At 33.9% G+C, this 20,110-nt stretch overlaps 1 protein-coding gene and 1 long non-coding RNA gene across 2 annotated transcripts in view; one reads left to right on the top strand and one right to left on the bottom strand.

Moving 5' to 3' along the window:
* The window catches only part of SAMTOR (S-adenosylmethionine sensor upstream of mTORC1), an 89,162-nt gene that overhangs the window by 64,995 nt on the left and 4,057 nt on the right, over window positions 1-20,110 (top strand). The window contains exon 4 of the mRNA XM_072964650.1: window positions 6,461-6,575. Within this exon, the coding sequence (XP_072820751.1) occupies window positions 6,461-6,575 (115 nt within the window). The remainder of the gene's footprint in view (window positions 1-6,460; window positions 6,576-20,110) is intronic.
* The window catches only part of LOC140697368 (uncharacterized), a 53,123-nt gene that overhangs the window by 24,363 nt on the left and 8,650 nt on the right, over window positions 1-20,110 (bottom strand). The window contains exon 4 of the long non-coding RNA XR_012074330.1: window positions 3,681-3,822. This is a non-coding gene — a long non-coding RNA (uncharacterized lncRNA). The remainder of the gene's footprint in view (window positions 1-3,680; window positions 3,823-20,110) is intronic.

The following is a 20,110-nucleotide window of genomic DNA, read 5'->3' on the forward strand; positions in this document are numbered from 1 at the left end:
AAAGTAAATATGTTGGTAAATCTAGACAAACATTTTTAAAATAGAATACACAAAAAGACTAACATAACCTTTCAACTTAACAGTTATGTTTTTGAGCATTAGTGTAGTTTGGGCGAAGGCTAAGATTATTCAATAGTTAAATATACATTTTTCTAAAACAATAGAAACTAAATTTTTCAGATCAGTAAAATAAAACAACATGGAATTATTAAAATGTAAAAGAAAAATCTAAAACCGGTTCTCAACCTTGGCTTATACAATATATTCACTTGGGGAGTTTTTAAAAATCCTAATGCCCAGACCCCATCGTATACCTATTAAATAAGAATCTATATTATTTTTAAGCTCCCAGGGTGATTCTAAGGAAAGCAAGGAGCAGAAGAAAGAAACATAGAACATATAAAAGTACAAAGATACTACACATAAGTCAAAATATGTTAGTAAATCACATTAAAAGTAAAAGGTCTAAGTATTTAGTTAACAGACAGATTGTCAGACTGGATTTAAAAATCCAATTTATGTTGCTTATGAGAGACATATCCGAAATATAAGATTGTAGAATAAATATCATTTCTACAGATAAAGGATATTTATAATAATAATAAAAGTTGTGATTTAACAAAAAATATAACAAAACAGTATTTAATTTGTATGTGCCTAATAGTATACCTTCAATATGTGTAAAGCAAAAATTGACAGACAAACCTACAGTTGCTTGGGGGAGATCTGGGTTTTTCCCCCCAGTATTATAGTTTAATAAGTTTCAAAACCTAAGGCAAATTCTAATAGTAGTACAACCAGTACCCTTATTTATGTTCATCACTTAAGATTCATTAACAGTTAATATTTTGCTACATTTGCTCCATAACTCCATGTATATACATAGACACATTTTTTTTGTTTGTTTCTTTTCTGAACCATTTGAGCTACTTCAACCTTAAATCCTTTAGCATGTATGACCAAAGATTGAGGTCATGTGCCTACATATCCACAATACAGTTGTCATCACTCAGGAAATTTAGCATTGATACAGTTACATAATATATAGTTCACATTCTCCTTTTCCAGATTGTCATAATAATGTTCTTTATAACTGGGTTGGTTGTTCGACCCAGTAACATCCAATCAAATATTATATATCGTATTTAGTTGACTATCTCTTAGGCTTCATTAATCTAGAAAATTCCCCATGATTTAGATCCATGTTAGACAGTCTTGATAGGCATAGATGTTATTGTGTTCTCAGTATATCACTAATAGGGCACATGTCAGTTTGTCCCATTATCACTGATTGTTAACTTTGATCATTTGACTAAGTTGGTATCCATCAGATTTCTTCATTATAAAAAGGTACCTTTAATCTCATCTATTTGTTGGATTATACATGAAAACAGAAAATTTTCTCTTCCTGACAGTTTTCACCGGTGGCTTTACATCCATTAATGCAGTGCCTAAATCAAGTTTTGTTTGTTTTTTTCACTGTAGTAGTTGGAAAATGCTGATTATTCTATTTCTAGCTTCTTAAACGTTTATTGGTTGGTATTCTTCTGTAAAGAACTTTCCCTTTTCCCCTTTTTTAAAGTTTTATAGACTGATAGATTTTTTAAAAAAAATGCAGTGTGTTATAATTTATTCCTTTTATTATTATGATACTGAAATCATCCAAAATTAGGCAAGTGAAAACTCCTATAAACTAGCTCCTTTGACCTTTTGATATGTTCCTATTAGTTTTTGAGGATTACCTTAATTTCTTGGACAGGAAGGTAATCCCAGCCCACCTTGTACTTTATCTGCTTCAACCCTGGAATAAGCCTTCCTCTAGGAAGTGCAGGTTCCTTTTAGCAAGGGACCAAATTCTGGCATTAGGTAGCCTCACTGTTACTGGGGTGTCATTGCATCTACATCATTTCATATGAAACCTCTAATTCTAATCCACCGCTAAAGGGTTCTTTTTCTCCTTTCCCTCATTCTGAATTTTTATCTTCCAGCAGCTTTCATTTATTTCTCCATTTGCTCGGCCCTTCATTACAAGCAAAATAATTTCAAAATGGCTGCACAGTACTATAGCAGTAACATACTAAGTGAAATTAAGAATTTCTTTGCAGTTTTTTTGTCCTTAATATCGCCCATTGAAATTACTATAGTCAGAATACTGGGTTCAGAGTTACTGAATTTTTTTCTTCTATGTTGTTTGATATATAGCTAGTTTCACTAGTTTCTTTTCTTAGTGTTTTGTGTTTTTTTCCCATCCCTGTGATTTAATTTTGTTTTTTGAATATGTAAAGCATTAACAACTTTCAAAAGTGGAAAGTACACAGAAAGATATACTCAGACATCCCAGCCATTCCTTAAGACATCCGCCTCATTTCCATATCCTCTGAGGTTTTTATAATTCTGGTTTATCCTTCATGAGTTTCTTATTTCAAAAGTGAAAAAACAAAATACTATCACTTCAAATCAATTTATAGAGATCTTTCTTTTTCTCCTTAAAAAGAAATGTTGAAAGACTTTTAACAGACAGCAAGCAAAGTAAGAATATAGAGTACCTGAACAACATAATTAACAAATTAATGGCCATATAGAGTAGTGTACCTCAAAACTACAAAGTAATAGTACTGTTTATTTCAGTCATACATGTAACATGTATAAAAATGTTCAGTAAAAATTTATAAATTTAAAAAATATTAATTACTCATAAAAATTTATTAAGAGAATGTCAGTAAGGTTCAAAGGGTTGAATTATATAGACAATTAAGCTAGAAATTTGTTCCAAATGGCAATTAGGAAATATTCAAAGGTTTAGAAGTTAGTAAATAACCTTCCAAAAAAAAATCCATCAGCTGAAGAAATTATAATAAAAATTAGGAAATATCTTCAACTAAATAGTAGTTCTTTGTGAAGAAATTTTTTTTTACAAAAAAAGTTACAAAAATGCATTTTATTAAAACTTGTGGATATAGCTAAAGCATCACTTAACAGAAAATCCATAGCTTAAAAGTTATAAAGAAAAGCTGAAAACTAATGAACTAAGAATCTTGAAGAAGATTAAAGATAACTCAGCAAATAAGCCCCCCTTCCAATAATAAAGCTGAAACGGAAATAGTAAAAAGCAGGAAGACAGAAAAAAATCAACAGAGATAAAAATTGAAATTTTATAAAGGCTGAATTAAAACTTAAAATCTGAGGCAGATCACAAAATACAAAAGTCAGAAATAACCAATTTCACTGATTAAAAAGATAAATGTAGCTATATATACACTAAAGACATTTAAAAGATAACAGAAGTATAATAATGTTATGCTCATAAATTTGACAGAATAACCTGTAAATTATTAAAGAACTAGTGGTTAAAAATCTTCTCAAAAAGAAAACTCCTGGCCTAAATGGCTTTACCAGCAAGTTCTAGTAAGTATTCAAGGAAAAATGAATTCTATTCTTACACATACTCTTTAAGAATAAAATGAAATGAACTCCCCCACATTCATTTTAGGAGTCTGGCATAACCCTGATATTAAAACCCTCTATGGACAGTACAAGAAAAGAAAATTATAGTCTTGTCTCACTTATGAACATAGATGGAAAATTCCTAAATTATATATATACAATCCATCCTCATTCACAAATTCCGTATCTGCAAATTCACCTACTTACTAAAACTTAACTCCAAGATCAGTACTTACGGCATTTTCAGTCATTCATGGACATGAGCAGAGTGGCAAAAAATCTGACTTGCGTGACACACACCTTCCCAGCCAAAGTCGACAAGGCAATATTGTAACTAAACTATATTATCCAGAAGGCATTCAGTCATAGGTACTGAGACTAAAAGGAAATCAAGAGAATGATTATCAGTAAAATCAGGATAGTGGCTACCATTTACAGGAAAGAATAGAGGAGATGTCAGCAGGGAGGATCTTGTTTCTAAGGTGCAGACAATGTGTTATTTCTTGAGCTGGGTGGTAATTACTTGGATGTTTACTTTGTGATTAGTTTTTAAACTGTAAATACATATCTGATGCAAATAAAAAATTACAGAGCTAAACCAAAGAGTTTGAAACAGGTAAGTATTACTGAGAGTTAATTTTATTAAATTAATCCATGACACTAATGTTATTAAATTAATCCATGATATTACATTATTGGTGATTATATCATAGTGTTGAATGGTTTGGAATACATCCAGGTAGAAAATTGAATTTATAAGAAGCACTTGTTAAAAGACTATCAGAAAGTTTTTGCTACTCAGTGTTTTAGGATCGACCAGTACACAATTTAGTGTGAACAAATTCTATGTTCAGAAAGATGATTAGTGGAAAAACCACACAATATTTCATATATAACATGATATTAATAGTTAACAATAATATCTACCACTTTGAGTATTTACCATGTATCAGGTCAAACATTATAAATGCATTACCTCATTTAATCCTGAAAACAGCTCTTAAGTGTGGATACCATTGTTAACCCCATACCACACAGGTAAAGGACAGAGTCAGGTTTTGATTTTAGTCTCTGATTCCAGAATTCTTGTTCTTAATAGCCCCAAGTAAAGGTTAAAATGGCAATCTAGTAATGTATTTAGTATTACGTATTGTTACACATTCTCATTTATTCTAACTGGTTATGGTTTAGATTTAAATTAGTGTTAATTCAGCAGCAAATGTCAGATATATGCCATACATTTCTGTGGCCCATACCTATGGGTTCTTCTCCTTTTAGCAGCTTGAAACTTGTGGCAGAGAATTTTGTGGCCCCATTCTTCCTTGGAACTGGTGTGTTGTGATATTTCAAGCGTCACAACTTAATTCACCTTTACAGATGATTATTTTTTATACATATCACCGAAACGTAACAATCTGCTACCTGAATTGGCTGCAGTACAGAAAGTTACCTTTTGAGCCCTAGGAGCAGCCCTTTTTGCTGGGAGAGTTTCTAGCTATTCCTTCCAAGAACTGACACTCATCTGGAAGTGATAGTCAGAATTACTGAATTTTTTAATAGATAAGGAAAATGAGTCCCCTCTTTGGTGAAATTGCTATTTCCTAATACCCTCATAGCCCTTTCTTTGGAGGAGTTCCCAAAAATTTTATTGACAAAAATCTTTTAATTGGTTCATACTGTTTTTATGTTACTATACAGTGCCATGTACTGTTTCAGACAGATCTTGTATACAGTTGGGTTTTTTTTAATAATTAAGTAGTGATTGTGGTCGTTTCTACAAAATGTTAGGACATCAAGCTCTTGGTTAAAAATTTAACCCCTATTTATTGCTTTCCTTTTCTGAAAAAAAGTGAATTAACTTTAAATTATATTACTTTGACTTACAGTGCCTTTTCCAGGAGCTTAACCTCCAGTCTGTAGTTTAACACCTCTCTGATGAACCCTAAGGCAGTATGTTGGCCAGTGTACAAGGGATAGAAGCTTGGCAGATTTTCTCTGCCCTATAAAGAACCAAGATTCTGTTTTTACCCAGTTATTTCCCTATATTTCTTGTCTTAATTTTTCCAATATTTACTCAATTTTTTAAAGAAAATTATCTTAATGAAGTTGTTTTCTTTTATTATTGATTTGCTGTCTGAACATTAGGGCTGTATGCTTCAGACCAACAAAAATCCTGTTTTCCTTCATTCTTATATGCTGCTACATGGATCCATATTGGTTGCATTTGACTAACTTTAGTGATCATGTCTGGTTTTGTTTACCTTTTTTTTATCTACTACCATTGTACATGAGAAAAGTCCCATAACTTAAAAACCACTGTTCTAGTATTGCTTTTCTCTTTGGTTCTTTTAAATCATTGAGACAAATGAAAGTTAAGTCTAAAGACATAATTATATTGACTACTAAGAATTTATTTGTGAATGGATTCTTTGATCTACAAAGACAGTTTTCAAAGTGTGGTGTGGGGATTTGAGACCCTCCTAGGGTCTCTGTGGGAGACAAATTATTTTAACAGTACTAAAATGTCATTTGTCTTTTCTACTCTCATTCTTTCATGAATGTAGTGTTAAGTTTTCTAGAGACTCCATGGCATGTGATGTTGCAACAGCTTGAACGCAAAGCAGATATGAACATCCATCAGTCTTCTATTAAGCCAGACATTAAAGAGACTCAAAAAATGCAAAGAAGTAACTCACTTTTACTATCTTTCTAATCTAGACTTTTCATTTAAGAAGTATAATTTACATTAACATATAGTACAGTTTTATTGTTTTATAAATGAATTTTAAAATATTTATTAACCATTACTTTCTAATTTCAAATATGGTATTATTGATTGATAGAACCCACATAAACAAAAGAGCTCTTTAAGGCTCTAATTTCTAAATGTGTAAAGGGATCCTGAGACCAAAGAGAGCCAATAATCTATATAATCTTTCTTATTCTCAAATGTTTGTCTCTTATAAGATGAAATAAAGTATAAGAAAAATTCATACTGAAAATAATCTATTTTTAGGTTGCTACAAACCTCAGGAAAGATCAGATTACTTGATGTTGGCAGCTGCTTTAACCCATTTCTGAAGTTTGAAGAATTTCTAACTGTTGGCATAGACATTGTACCTGCTGTAGAGGTATGCATAGTTCTGTTTGTTTTGTTGAGATTTAAATATTTTACATGTATGTTTACAAAGGAAAGCAATGTCTTTATGTTCCTGAAAAAGTAAATATATTTCCTGTATACAAGTTGATAAGGGATTCTTTCGCCCTTTTTTTTTTTTTTTTTTAGTTGAAGTATAGTCAGTTACAATGCATCAAGTTCTGGTGTACAGCACAATGTTTCAGTCATACAAATACATACTTGTCTCATATTCTTTTCATATTCTTTTTCATTATAAGTTACTATGAGGTATTGAATATAGTTCCCTGTACTATACAGAAGAAATCTGCTTTTTATCTATTTTATATACATTAGTTGATACTCGCAAAACTCAAACTTCCAATTTGTCCTTTTCCACCCCCTTTCTCCCCGGTAACCATAAGTTTGTTTACTATGTCTGTGAGTCTGTTCCTATATTGTAGATAAGTTAATGTCTTGATAATAGATTATTTTTATTCAAAACTAAATGTATATTTTGTGGAAAATTGGGCATTTAGTTAACTACTGTTATTTTGACCAATAATCTATTTGTTTTGTTCCCTGTATTCATTTTTTTTGTTTTGTTTTCTGTTTATCATTTATCATTGCCATCAAGAAACTTTAGCAGTTTGTAAAGATTCCCAGATAGCTGTAGTATTTGGGCTTTTTACTTGCTATATTTTTTTAATGCATCTCTTTCTGAAATGTACTGTGATGTAGAGCCATTATGGAATAGTGGAAAGAGCAAGGGCTTTGGAGATAGCCAGAATCCCAGCTCTTTGTACTTAGTAGGTAAAACTAAGTAACTTTTCATAGAATGTTTCCTGTGCTTTTAAAATTAGATTTTGTTTTCGTCAGTGACATAAATTCATAATGTCTGCCATTTTACTTTTGATATAGCACCAGGCACTTTTTATATAAATTATGTTTTTATTGTTACAAAGAGAATGTGTGTTAGAGTGTAAACTTTTAGTTAGGGGTGTTTCCCCCCCCCCCCCACTGCTGTATTCCCAGCACCTAGCACTGGCATAACGAGTACTCATTAAGTACTTCTTGAATACAAAAATGGAATCTTACTTTTAACCTAGATTTGACTCTCTGAGCCTCAGTTTTCTCATCTGTGTAATGAGATTAGTAATGGACCGTACCTTATAGGATTATTGTAATGTTTACTTGAGGTAAAGTATTTAAGGAACCTAGCACAGTACCTGTTATATAGTGAGTGCTAAAGAAATGTTTGCTGTTCTTATTGAAAAGTTCCTGCATGAAAACTCAACTTTCATATTAATTTTTTCTTTAATTTTGATGAGCATGATTATCTACATTGAATACATAAGACTGTAATGAACAGAAAACACTAAAACTGTTACTATTATCTCTGCTTCTTAAAGATGGACAAATACTTGCTTTATAGTAACAGCTGTTCTTAGCTTACCACTACAGACAATTCTTGTGCCATCAGGAGCTGTGATTTTAAAGTGCAGGTGGCTTTGTGCATGGATTCTCTCCCCTTCCTTCCTCAAGACACACATTAGAGATGTCCCTCAGGGACTGTTAAGACATGATGACCCTTTAATCTAAAACTCAGGCTTAAATATTATCCTTAAAATATTAAGTTTGTTTATAGATAGAGCTATAAATTTTTAACTGTAAAGTCATTAGGGAAGGCAAAAGAACTACAATACGTAAGTTCAGTAGTAGAATCAGACTTTTACAGTTCTAGAACCCTGTAACTAATTTTAAAACAAAGAGGAAGAAACTAACACTTGCAGCCAAGATGGAGTAACAGCGACCATATGGATCCTTTTTCCACTTGCCTGCAGGAACCGAAAAGTAGACAAAATATTCAAATTAATATGTAAGACACTAGACATTAGGTCATGATACAGTGATTCCCAAGAGATAGAAAAAAAAAAATGAGATGAGCCATACAGTTGCACTAGCATATAGCCTTCACAGAGTTTCCAAGATACGGCGCAAATTGGGGATCCCAAGCAAAATCCAGCTGATACCAAGTTGTGGAGACAGAGCTGAGAGTCCTGGAAGACCAAGACAGGTTGAAATACCAAAGATTTGAGTGCTGCAGAGAGAAAACTCCAGTGGTCTCCAAAGAGTTGTCCTTGAGTACTCAGCAGACTACTTGATCAGTACATGTGTGTGAGAAAACTACATGAGACTTGAGGAAGTACTAGCTGAAAAGACTAGGGGTTATAATGCCCAGCACTCACACTGGCTGGAAGTGGTACCTGTTCCCACCAGCCACACTGGAAACCTCAAGAATCACAATGCATTGGGTAAAGTACACAGAAGAGCTTTCTGTCAGTAGTGGAGAGTAATAAGCCTTGGACTGTACATTGCACTAGGCCCACCTAATAAAATCTTGATAGCAAGAACAAAAAGATAAAACTGTCTCCAGATAACTTAACTACAGATCCCAAAACAAAGCTCAAGAATATTTATAGCAACACAAAGCCATCCAGAACCCAGCAAAGTAGAATTCACCGTGTCTGGCATCCAATGAAGAAGTAATCAGCTGAGTGAAGAAGCAAGAAAATAGGACCAACACTGAGGAGATAAATCAACCAACAGAGCCCAACCCTGAACTGACAAAGATGCTAAAATTAGGAAACAAGGACATTAAGATAGGGACACTATGACTGTATTCCATACGTACAAAAAGTGAAGTAGAGACATGGAAGATACTTAAAAATATCCGTATCTAACTTCTCAAGGTAGATACTATGATGTATGATAAGAAACACACTAGATGGTATTAACAGTACATTAGATACTGCAGACAAAAAGTTAAACTGAGGACATGGCAATAGAAGCTACCTAAAATTAAACAGATTTTTTTAATAGAAGATCATCAGTGAGCAGTGAAGACAATTTCAAGTGGCCAAATATAAGCATAATTGGAGTCCCCCCAAGAGGGGGGAGAAGAAAATCAAATAAATAATGGCCAAAATTTTTCCAAATTTGGTAAAAGCTAACTAGTAGTACAGCTGTCCCTTAGCATCCCAGGGGAATGGTTCCAGGATACTACCCACAGCCCAGATATCAAAATCTGCAGATGCTCAGATCCTTACAGTTGGCTCTTCATATCCCTAGATTCTTTGTCCACAAATACGGAGGGCTGACTATATATTTGTTGGAAAAAATCCAGGTATAATTGGACTTGTGCAGTTCAAACCTGTGTTTTTCAGGGACCAAATACAGAATGGGGTTTCTAATCTGTAAAATAATAAAATGTATGACAATAGCACAAAGGATAAGAGGGAAGAAAAGGACTAGCATTAGGCTTTATACTACATATGAAGTTGTAAAATATTATTTGAAAGTTGACTGTGATAGGTTAAAGATGCAGACTACAAATTATAAAGCAGCCAGTAAAATATAGTTAGTAAGCCAACAAAAAAGATGAATTAGAATCATGAAGAAATTCCTTTAATCCAAAAGATGGCAGAAAAGAAAGAAAGGAAACAGTGAACAGATGGGACAAATAAAAAATAAATAACAAGATTATAGATTTAAACCTAAGTTTACCAACAATCACATTAAGTAGATAGGGCCTAAATACCCTAATTAAAAGGCAAAGATTATCAGATTAGATTTAAAAAAGCAAGACTCAAATATATGTTGCCTATAAGAAATGCATTTCAATTATAAACACAAATAGGAAGTTAAGGTTATATGTGATAGTTACATTACAGACAAACTAGATGTCAGAGGGAAAATTACTACCACCAGTAAAGATGGTCATTTCAAAATGATAAAAAGTCAATTCATCAAGAGTACAAAACAGTTCTAAACATTATGTACCTGATTTTAATAGAGCTTCAAAATACATTAACCAAAAACTGATAAAATAGCAAGAGACAAAGAGACATTTATAAAATTGTAGTTGAAGATTTCATTACCCAACTCTCAATAATTGATGAAGTAATTAGAACATCAAAGAACTCACCAGGAAAATTAAACCATATTTTGGAATGAAGATAAATAAAAATATATCAAAAACACACAGGAACTATATTCAATAGCTTATAATAACATAATGAAAAAGAATATATATATGTACATAAAACTGGATCACTATGCTATACACCAGAAACTAGCACAACATTGTCAATCAACTATACTTTAAAAAAAATCAAAAACATAAGATATGCATAGGATGCCACTAAAGTGAGTAAAGTAATACTTAGGGGAAATATAATACTAAGCACCTTTATTAGAAAATAACAAAGGTCTCAAAAGCAAATAATGGGAGAAAAGCACACTAAATCCAGAGTACAGAAAAGGAAATAACAAAGATTACAGTAGAAATCAGTGAAGTGGAAAATGTTCAGAAAAACAGTAGGGAAGGCTAGTGAAAGCAAAAGCTACTTCTTTCAGAAGTTCAATAAAATTGATAAATCACTAGCCATGCCGATTTGGAAATAAAGAGAAAGAAGTGACATCATACATATTTTACCAATATTAAAAGGATAATCTGTACTGTGAAAATTTACACAGTGAATTCCACAACTTAAATGAAATGGACAGATTCCTTGGAAGACACATACTACCAAAGGTCACTCATGAAGAAATAGATAACCTGAATAGCCTCAAATGTATTAAGGAAATTTGAACTGAGAAGTTAAAAACTTTCTGACAAAAAAAATTCCAGACTCAGATACCTTCACTCCCCAAATCATTCTACAAGGCCATTACCCTAATACCAAAACCAGACAGAGAATTATAGAACAACAACAAAAAAACCCCATATAGACTGTATCCATCATGAACATAGACACAAATATTCTATACAAAATTTTAGTGTTTTGAATCCAACAATATTTCAAAAAGGATAATGCATCATGATAAGTTTGGTTTATTCCAGAAATGCAAGATTGGTTTAATGTTTAAAAACACTCCATCTTTTCACCTAGTAATACACTAAAAAAGACATCTACAAATAATATCATACTTAATGGTAAAAGAAAATGGATTCCTGGTAAAAACTTAGAGAACAAGATAAGGGTGTTTTCTCTCATCATCTCTATTCAGCATTCTCTAGAAGTTTTAGCCAGTGCACTAAAGCAAGAAAAAGCAATAACAGGCATTCAGATTGGAAATAAAGATGTAAAACTGTCTTTGTTCACAGATGACATTGATCATCTGTTAGATTATTCTATGGAGTCTACAGAGAAGCTACTAGAACTAATAAGTGAGTTTAACAATATTGCAAGATAAGATTAATACACAAAAATAAATTTACATATATTAGTCACAATCAGTTAGAAATTTAAAATAGTACCATTTTATTTAGCATCAGAAATATGAAATATGTAATATATGGACATAAGCCAATGAAAGATATGGCAAACCTGTATATTGAAAACTATAAATTATTAAGAGAAAATAAAGAAGACCTAAATAAGTAGACCTATGCCATGTTTGTTGGTGGAAAAACTATCTTTAACATGCCCATTTTCCCAAAATTGATCTATATAGATTTAATGCAATTTTGATAAAAATTCTAGCAGGTTTTTTGTAAAAATTGAAGAACATATTTTAGGAATTTGTGTGGAAATCTAAAGGACCTAGAATAACTAAAGCAGCTTTTTAAAAGGACATTGTTGGATAGTAACTACTTAATTTCAAATTTCATTTTAAAGTTACAGTAATCACAACAGTGTGGTATTAGTCTCAAGATTATCAATGAAATGTAACAGGGTCCACAAATGGGCTAAACTTATGGACTACCAATTTTCAAGCAAGATAGAAAGGGTAGTCTTTTCAACAAATGGTGATTGAAGCAACTGGAATTCCATATGGAGAAGGGAATACTTCAGTCCATACTGCACACCATATACAAAAAATAAACTCAAAATTGGTCATAGGTAGACCTAAGTGAAAAACCTAAAACTAAAAATTCTAGAAGAAAACAGCAAAGAAAATTTTTGTGATGTTGGATTTGGAGATTTCTTAGATACACAGTCCATGACTAAAATCAGTCCATGAAAGAACAAGTTAGTAAATTGGCTTTTATCAAAATTTAAACTTTACACTGTTCAAAGACACTGGGGGTGGGGGGCTGTCAATGATGATGGCTGAGTAGGAGGACATGGAACTAATTTCTCCGCCAGAGACATCAAAAACACATCTATATGTGTAACAATTCTCACTGAAAACTAACTGGAAACTAACAGACTCTTGTACAACCAAAGCTGTATGAAAGATCCACAAGTAATTAGGTAAGAAGGGAAGAAGAGTGATCAGATCAGGACCTGTGCCCCTGGGAGGGGATTCAGAGGAAAAGGGAGACTACATGGGTGCAGACCTGCCCAGGGGAGTGCACAGCAAGAACCACAGATTGAGTGTCCTAGTCCTGGGTTCCTACACAGGGAAGATGAGTCCCCTTGGCTGGGTGGAGGACTGCTTGGGCTAACAGGATGGCTATGGGAATCCTGGACTCCACTTCCAAGGCACACAATGCACTGGCTTGTCCTCAAGGCAAGACAGAGTGGGCAGTTACAAGACTGCTTGAGTGGCTGCCAGGTTTCGTGTTACTGCCTCGGTGCATGCCCCAGCCCAAGCTGAGAAAATTCTTTAGCCTCTCATACTCAGTGTCGTATCATGGCATAGAATCTGGGGCTGCCATGACCAGGGAGAAAACTCAACCATGGGACACAGTGGTGACCTGGTCCAAGGGCAGAGCTTTGATGGGGTGGCAGCAGCTATTGTTCACACTTACTCAAGCAGCACCTCAGTAGCAGCCCAGAACTCTAGCAACCACTCTACCACAGCTCATGCTCTGATAATCACCTGGAGTCCATGCAGGCCCTACTTGCCCTGCAATGCAGCCCCACAACAGGGCAGGGGTGGTAGAGGATAGGAGCAGTAATCAGCTGTAAGGGACAAAAGAGACGTGCGTCCAAGGCTGCATCTGAACAGAGTAAGGAAAACTATTGTGGGTACCTGCACAGGCCGCACATTAGAGACAGTTTGAACCTCAGTGTGGAGCCAACAGAGCATACCCCCTTGCTTCAGCAATCCCCTACTCTGAAGCGAAGGTTCCAGAGCTGGGAGAGGGGAAAGCACACACTTAATAGGAACAGACCAGCACAGGCCTATTCTTTGGGCTTCTGCTTCAGCAACTTGGGATCAGATTCTACCCCTAATAGGGTAGTGATGACTACTGAGCAGAGGGGAAGTCTCACATCACACCCAACTTCAGCTTTAGCCCTTCCATCTCCAGCCCCAATCCCTGCCAAAGTGATAGCTGCCCTCACACCCAGAGGAAAGACATGACTTCCATCCATGTCAAATCAGCTTTCTGACCAAAGGCATGGGGCACACGTGGTCTGTGTAGGGATACTCCCACATAAGAACAGCATTTCAAGACCACAATAGGTAACTGTTTCACCTAAATTCATAGAGGCAGAGAAATTCATGCAAAATAGAAAGGCAGAAGAAGTGCTCTCAGTTGAAAGAGCAAGAGAAAACTCCTGGAAAAAATGAAACAACTTAACAGAGGAAAAATTCAAAGCATTGTCAATAAAAATGTTAGCTGAATTAGGGAAAACAATAGATTAACACAGTGACAGGTTTAACAAGGAACTAGAAAATATAAGAGAGACCCAATCATAATTGAAAAAAACCTGCAAGCTAGGATACCCAGCAAGACTATCACTTAGAATAGGAGGAGAGATTAACAACTTCCCAGACAAGCAAAATATAAAGAGTTCATCAATACTAAGTCTATCCTAAAAGAAATGTTAAGTGGTCTTCTCTGAGTGGGGAAAAAAGTAGGACTCTACAGGAAAGGGAAAATTCCACTAGGAAAGGCAAATATATAGTAAGGACAGAGAATCAACCACTTAAATAAGCCAGCACAAAGATTAAAAGACAAAATTGTGAAAGCAACTATAACTACCATAAACAGTTAAGGGAGAAACATGACAATGTAAAAAATATGACATCAAAAACGCAAAATGCATGGGAGGGGAGTATAAAAAAGGTAGACCTTTTAGAATGTGTTTGAAATTAAATAACTACCAGTTTAAAACGAACAGATATAGTTATAGATCAACACATATGAACCTCATGTTAATCACAAATAAACTTACAATAAATACACAAAAAAGGAACACGAGCATACTACTAGAGAAAGTTTATCAAACCATAAGGGAAGAAACCAAAAGAAGAAAAGAACAGAACTATAAAAAGAACTAGAAAATAAGTAATAAAATGGCAGTAAGTACATACTTACCAATAATCACTTTAAATGCTCCAATCAAAAGACACAGACAGACACAGGATGACTGGATAAAGAAAAGACTCATTTCAGAGCTAAAGACACACACAGAATGAAAGTGAGGAGATGGAAAAAGGTATTTCATGCAAATAACAAGAAAGCTGGGATAGCAATACTCATACCAAAAAAAATAGATTTTAACAAAGTCTGTAACAAAAAACAAAGGGCACTATATAATGATAAAGGGATCAGTATAAGAAGAGGATTTGCACTTGCTAGCATATATACTCTTATTACAAGAGCATTTAAGTATATAAAGCAACTACTATATTTAAGTATATAAGGCAACTACTAACAGACACACAGGGGGAAGTTGACAAGAATGTAATAATAATAGGGGACTTTAACACCCCATTGACATCAATGATTAGATCATCCAGATAGAAAATCAGTAAGGCAACAGTGGTCTTAAATGACAGAATGGACCAGTTGGACTTAATAGCTTTCTATAGGACATTCCATCCCAAAACAGCACAATACACATTCTTTTCAAGTACATGTGGAAAGTTCTCCAGGATATTACATGCTAGGCCACAAAACAAGTCTCAGCAAATCTAACAGGATATAAATGCTATCGAGCATCTTTTCCAATCACAGTGGTGTGAAACTAGAAGTTAACTACAGAAAGAAAAAATGAGAAAAGAACAAACATGTGGAGACTAAACACGCTACTAAAAACCACTGGGTCAATGAAGAAGTTAAAGAGGAAATTAAATACCTCAAGACAAATGTAAATGTAACCACAACTTTCCAAAAATCTATGGGCTGCAACAAAAGCTAAGAGGAAGGTTTATAGCAATGCAGGCCTTCCTCAGGAAACAAGAAAAGTCTCAAACAACCTAATCCACCACTCCAAAGGAATCAGGGAAGAAAGAGCAAAGCCCAAAGTCAGCAGAAGGAAGGAAAAAAATAAAGATCAGGGAGGAAATAAATAGAGATCCCCTCCCCCGGCCAAAAGAAGATTAGAAAAGATGAAATGAAGAGCTGGGTTGTTTGTTGTTGTTGTGTTTTTTTTTTTTTTGAAAAGACAGACAAAATTGATAAACCTTTAGCCAGGCTCACCAAGGGAAAAAGAGAAAGAACCCAAATTAACAAAATAAGAAATGAGAGGAGAAATAACAACTGATACCACAGGGATACCAAAGAAATCATGAGACTACTATGAACAGTTAAATGCCAACAAATTGGATAATCTAGAAGAAATAGACAAATTTCTAGAAACATGCAACCTGCCATTACTGAACCAAGAAGAAACACAATTTGAACTACCAATCACGTAGTAAATTGAATTTGTCATTTTAAAAAAACTCCCATCAAATAAAAGTTCAGGACCCACAGCTTCACAGGGGAAGCTGTGGGTCATTCAAAACATACAAAGAAGAGTTAATACTTTTCCTTCTATAACCAGTCCAATATATTGAAAAGGATGGAACACTCCCAAATTCATTCTACAGGCCACCATTACACTGATACCAAAACTAGATAAAGACACTACTAGAAAGAAAATTATTGGCCAATATCTTTGATGACTATAGATGCAAAAATCCTCAAAAAATATTAGCTAACCAAATTCAATAATATGTAAAAAAAAGTCATACTCCGTGATTAAGTGGGATTTATTCCAGAGCTGCAAGGATGGGTCAGTATTCCCAAATCATCATGTTACACTACATTAACAAAAGGATAAAAATCACATGATCATCTCAATAGACAGAGAAAAAGCATCTGACAAAATTCAACACCCATTTGATAAAAACTCTCAAAAGTTGGTATAGCAGGAACATATTTCAACATAATAAAGGCCATTTGTGACAAACCCACAGCTAGCATCATATTCAACAGTGAAAAGTTAAAAGCCTTTCCCCTAAATTCTGTAACAAGATTGCCACTGTCACCACTTCTATTAATCACAGTATTATAAATCCTAGCCACAGCAGTCAGACGAGAGAAAGAAAGGCAGTGCATTCAAGCTGGAAGAGAAGAAGTAAAACTTACTACTTGCAGATGACATGATACTTTATATAGGAAACTGAAGTCTCCACCAAAAACCTACTAGGACTAATAAATAAATTTAATAATGTTGCAGGATACAAGATTAACATACAGAAATATGTTGCTTTTCTGTACATTAATAATGAATTATCAGAAAGAGCAAGTAAAAGGACAATCTTACTTAACACCATGTCAAAAAGAATAAAATACTTTGGAATATACTTATCTAAGGAGATGAAAGACCTATATTCTGAAAATTATAGAACATTGATGAAGGAAATTGAAGATGATGCAGAGACTTGGAAATATATCCTGTGCTCTTGGATTAAAAGAATTGCCCCAAATTGCCAAAGCATTCTTGAGAAAAAAATAACAGAGCTGGAGATATCACCCTTCCTAACTTCAAACTACACTATAAAGGTACTGTATTCAATAAAGCATGGTTCTGGCACAAAAACAGACCTATAGATCAATGGAGCAGAACACAGAGCCTAGAAATAAACCCATACACCTATGGTCAATTAATCTGTGACAGTGGAGACAAGAATATACATTGGAAAAAAGACAGTCTGTTCAGTAAGTTGTGCTGGGAAAACTGAACAGCTACATGTAAAACAATGAGATTAGAGTATTTCCTCACACCATATACAAAAATAGGCTCAAAATGGATTAAAGACCTAAATGTAAAAACTGAAACCATGAAACTGGAAGAAAACATGCAGAACACTCTGTGACATAAATTGTAGCAATATTTTTTTTCAGATCTGTCTCCTAAGGCAAAAGAAATAAAAGCAGTAATAAACAAATGGGACCTAATCAAACTATAAATCAAACTTCTGTTCAGCAAAGGAAATCATTAACAATACAGAAAGCTTTACAAAGTACAGAACAGGAGAAAATATTTGCTAATAATAGGAATGACAAAGGGTTAATATCGAATATATGTAAATAATTCATACAACTCAACATAAAAAAAATCCAGTCAAAAAGTTGGCTGAAGACCTAAAAAGACATTTCTCCAAAGAAGACATACAGATGGCTAACAGACACATGAAAATATGCTCATCATCACATCACTAATTATTAGAGAAATGCAAATCAAAACAGTGAGGTATCACTCTATACCTGTCAGAATGACTATCATCAAACAGTCTACAAATAACAAATGTTAGAGAAGATGTGGAGAAAAGGGCTCCCTCTTACACTGTTGGTAAGAATGTAAATTGGTACAGCCACTGTAGAAAACATGGTGGAGGTTTCTCAAAAAACTAAAAATAGAATTGCCATATGATACTGCAGTTCCACTCCTGGGTATATATCCAAACAAAATGAAAAGTCTAATTTGAAAAAATACATGCACCCCAATGTTCATAGCAGCATTATCTACAGTTGCCAAGATATGGAAATAACTGAAGTTTCCATCAGTAGATAAACGGACAAAGAAGGTGTGTGTGTGCATGAGCATGTATGCACACTCACACAATGGACTATTACTCTGCCATAAAAAAGACTGAAATTTCTGCCATTTATAGCACTGTGGTTGGAACTAGAGAATATTATGTTTAGTGAAGTTAAGTCAGACAAAGACAAACACTGTGATATCACATGTGAAATCTAAAAGATAAAACAAATGAATGTATATAGCAAAACAGAAAGAGATTCAGATACAGAAAACACACTAGCGGTTACCTGTGGGGAGAGGGGAGCAAGGAAGGGCAAGATAGGAGTATGGGATTAAGAGATACAAACTATGATATGTAAGATTGATAAACCCAAAGATATACTGTACAGCACTGGAAAATATAGCCATTATTTTCTAATAACTTTTAATGGAGTATAATCTATAAAAACACTGAATCACTATGCTGTACACCCAAAACTAATGTAATATTGTAAGTTAACTATAGCTTCAATAAAAAAGAAAAAGACATTGTTACAAGAATGAAAAGGCAAGCCATAAACTGAGAGAAATATTTTTTAAAGTCATATATCTGATTAAGGACTTGTATCCAGTATAAAGAACTCTCAAAACTCAACGAGAAAATAAGAGTTTTAAAATTTATAGCAACCCAATTATTTTTAAATAGGCAAAAGATATGAACAGATACTTCACCAAAGAAGATACCCAGATGGGAAATAAGTACATGTAAAGAAGGTAAACATCACTACTCATTAGGAAAATCCAAATTAAAACCTCAGTATACTACTACACACCTATGACCATGATTAAAATGTAAAAGGCTGGCCATTCCAAGTGCTGATGAAGATTTGGAGGAACTGGAACTCCCATAAACTCCTGATGGGGATGTAAAACTATGTAACTGCTTTTGAAAATAGTTTTGTGGTTTCTTTAAAAGTTACTACTATATGTAAAATAGATAAACAACAGATTTCTACTGTATAGCACAGGGAGCATATTCAGTATCTTGTAGTAACCTACAGTAAAGAATATGAAAAGGAATATATGTATGTATATGTATGTCTGAAACATTACGCTGTACACCAGAAATGGACACATTTCAAACCAACTATACCTCAATTTTAAAAAGTTGAACATGTACATACTATATGATCCAGCCACCCCTTTCCTTGCTTATTTATCCAAAACAAATGAAAGCATGTGCATTCAAAGATAAACAGGAATGCTCATGGCAGCTTTGGTTCTAATAGCCAAAAACTAGAAACAACCAATATCTATGAACAGGTATATGAATAAACAAACTGTGGTATATCCTTGATATAGTAGGATATCTCAGCAATTAACAAAATGCCCCCCCAAAAATGGATGAATCTCAAAATAATTGTACTGTTTGAAAGAAGTCAGGCAAAATAAGAATATGTTGTTCTGTATTATTCCATTTATGCAAAATTCTAGAAAATACATACTGATCATACTGATCTGTAGTGACTGAAATCACATCAATGATTGCCTAGTGGCTGGGGAGACCAGGGAGGGTACAAGGAAGGGATTATATAAGGGACACAAGAAAACTTTTGGGGTAGTGGTGGATCCGTTCCTTAATTTGACTGTAGTGGTTTTATGAGTGTATAAATGTTAAAACTTATCAGGAGTTTCAATATGCTTGTGTGTCAGTTCTACTTCAATAAAGCTATTCCCTGCCCTCCCCTCCAAAAGGAGCAAAAGGAAGAAGAAAAACAAAGGTTTTCCATGTAATAGAACTTTATGTATCACTTTTCCTAATAGGTAGTCCAGATGCTTATATGACCAGCTT

This window comes from Vicugna pacos, chromosome 7, assembly GCF_048564905.1.
Source record: "Vicugna pacos chromosome 7, VicPac4, whole genome shotgun sequence".
NCBI classification, from domain to species: Eukaryota; Metazoa; Chordata; class Mammalia; order Artiodactyla; family Camelidae; genus Vicugna; species Vicugna pacos.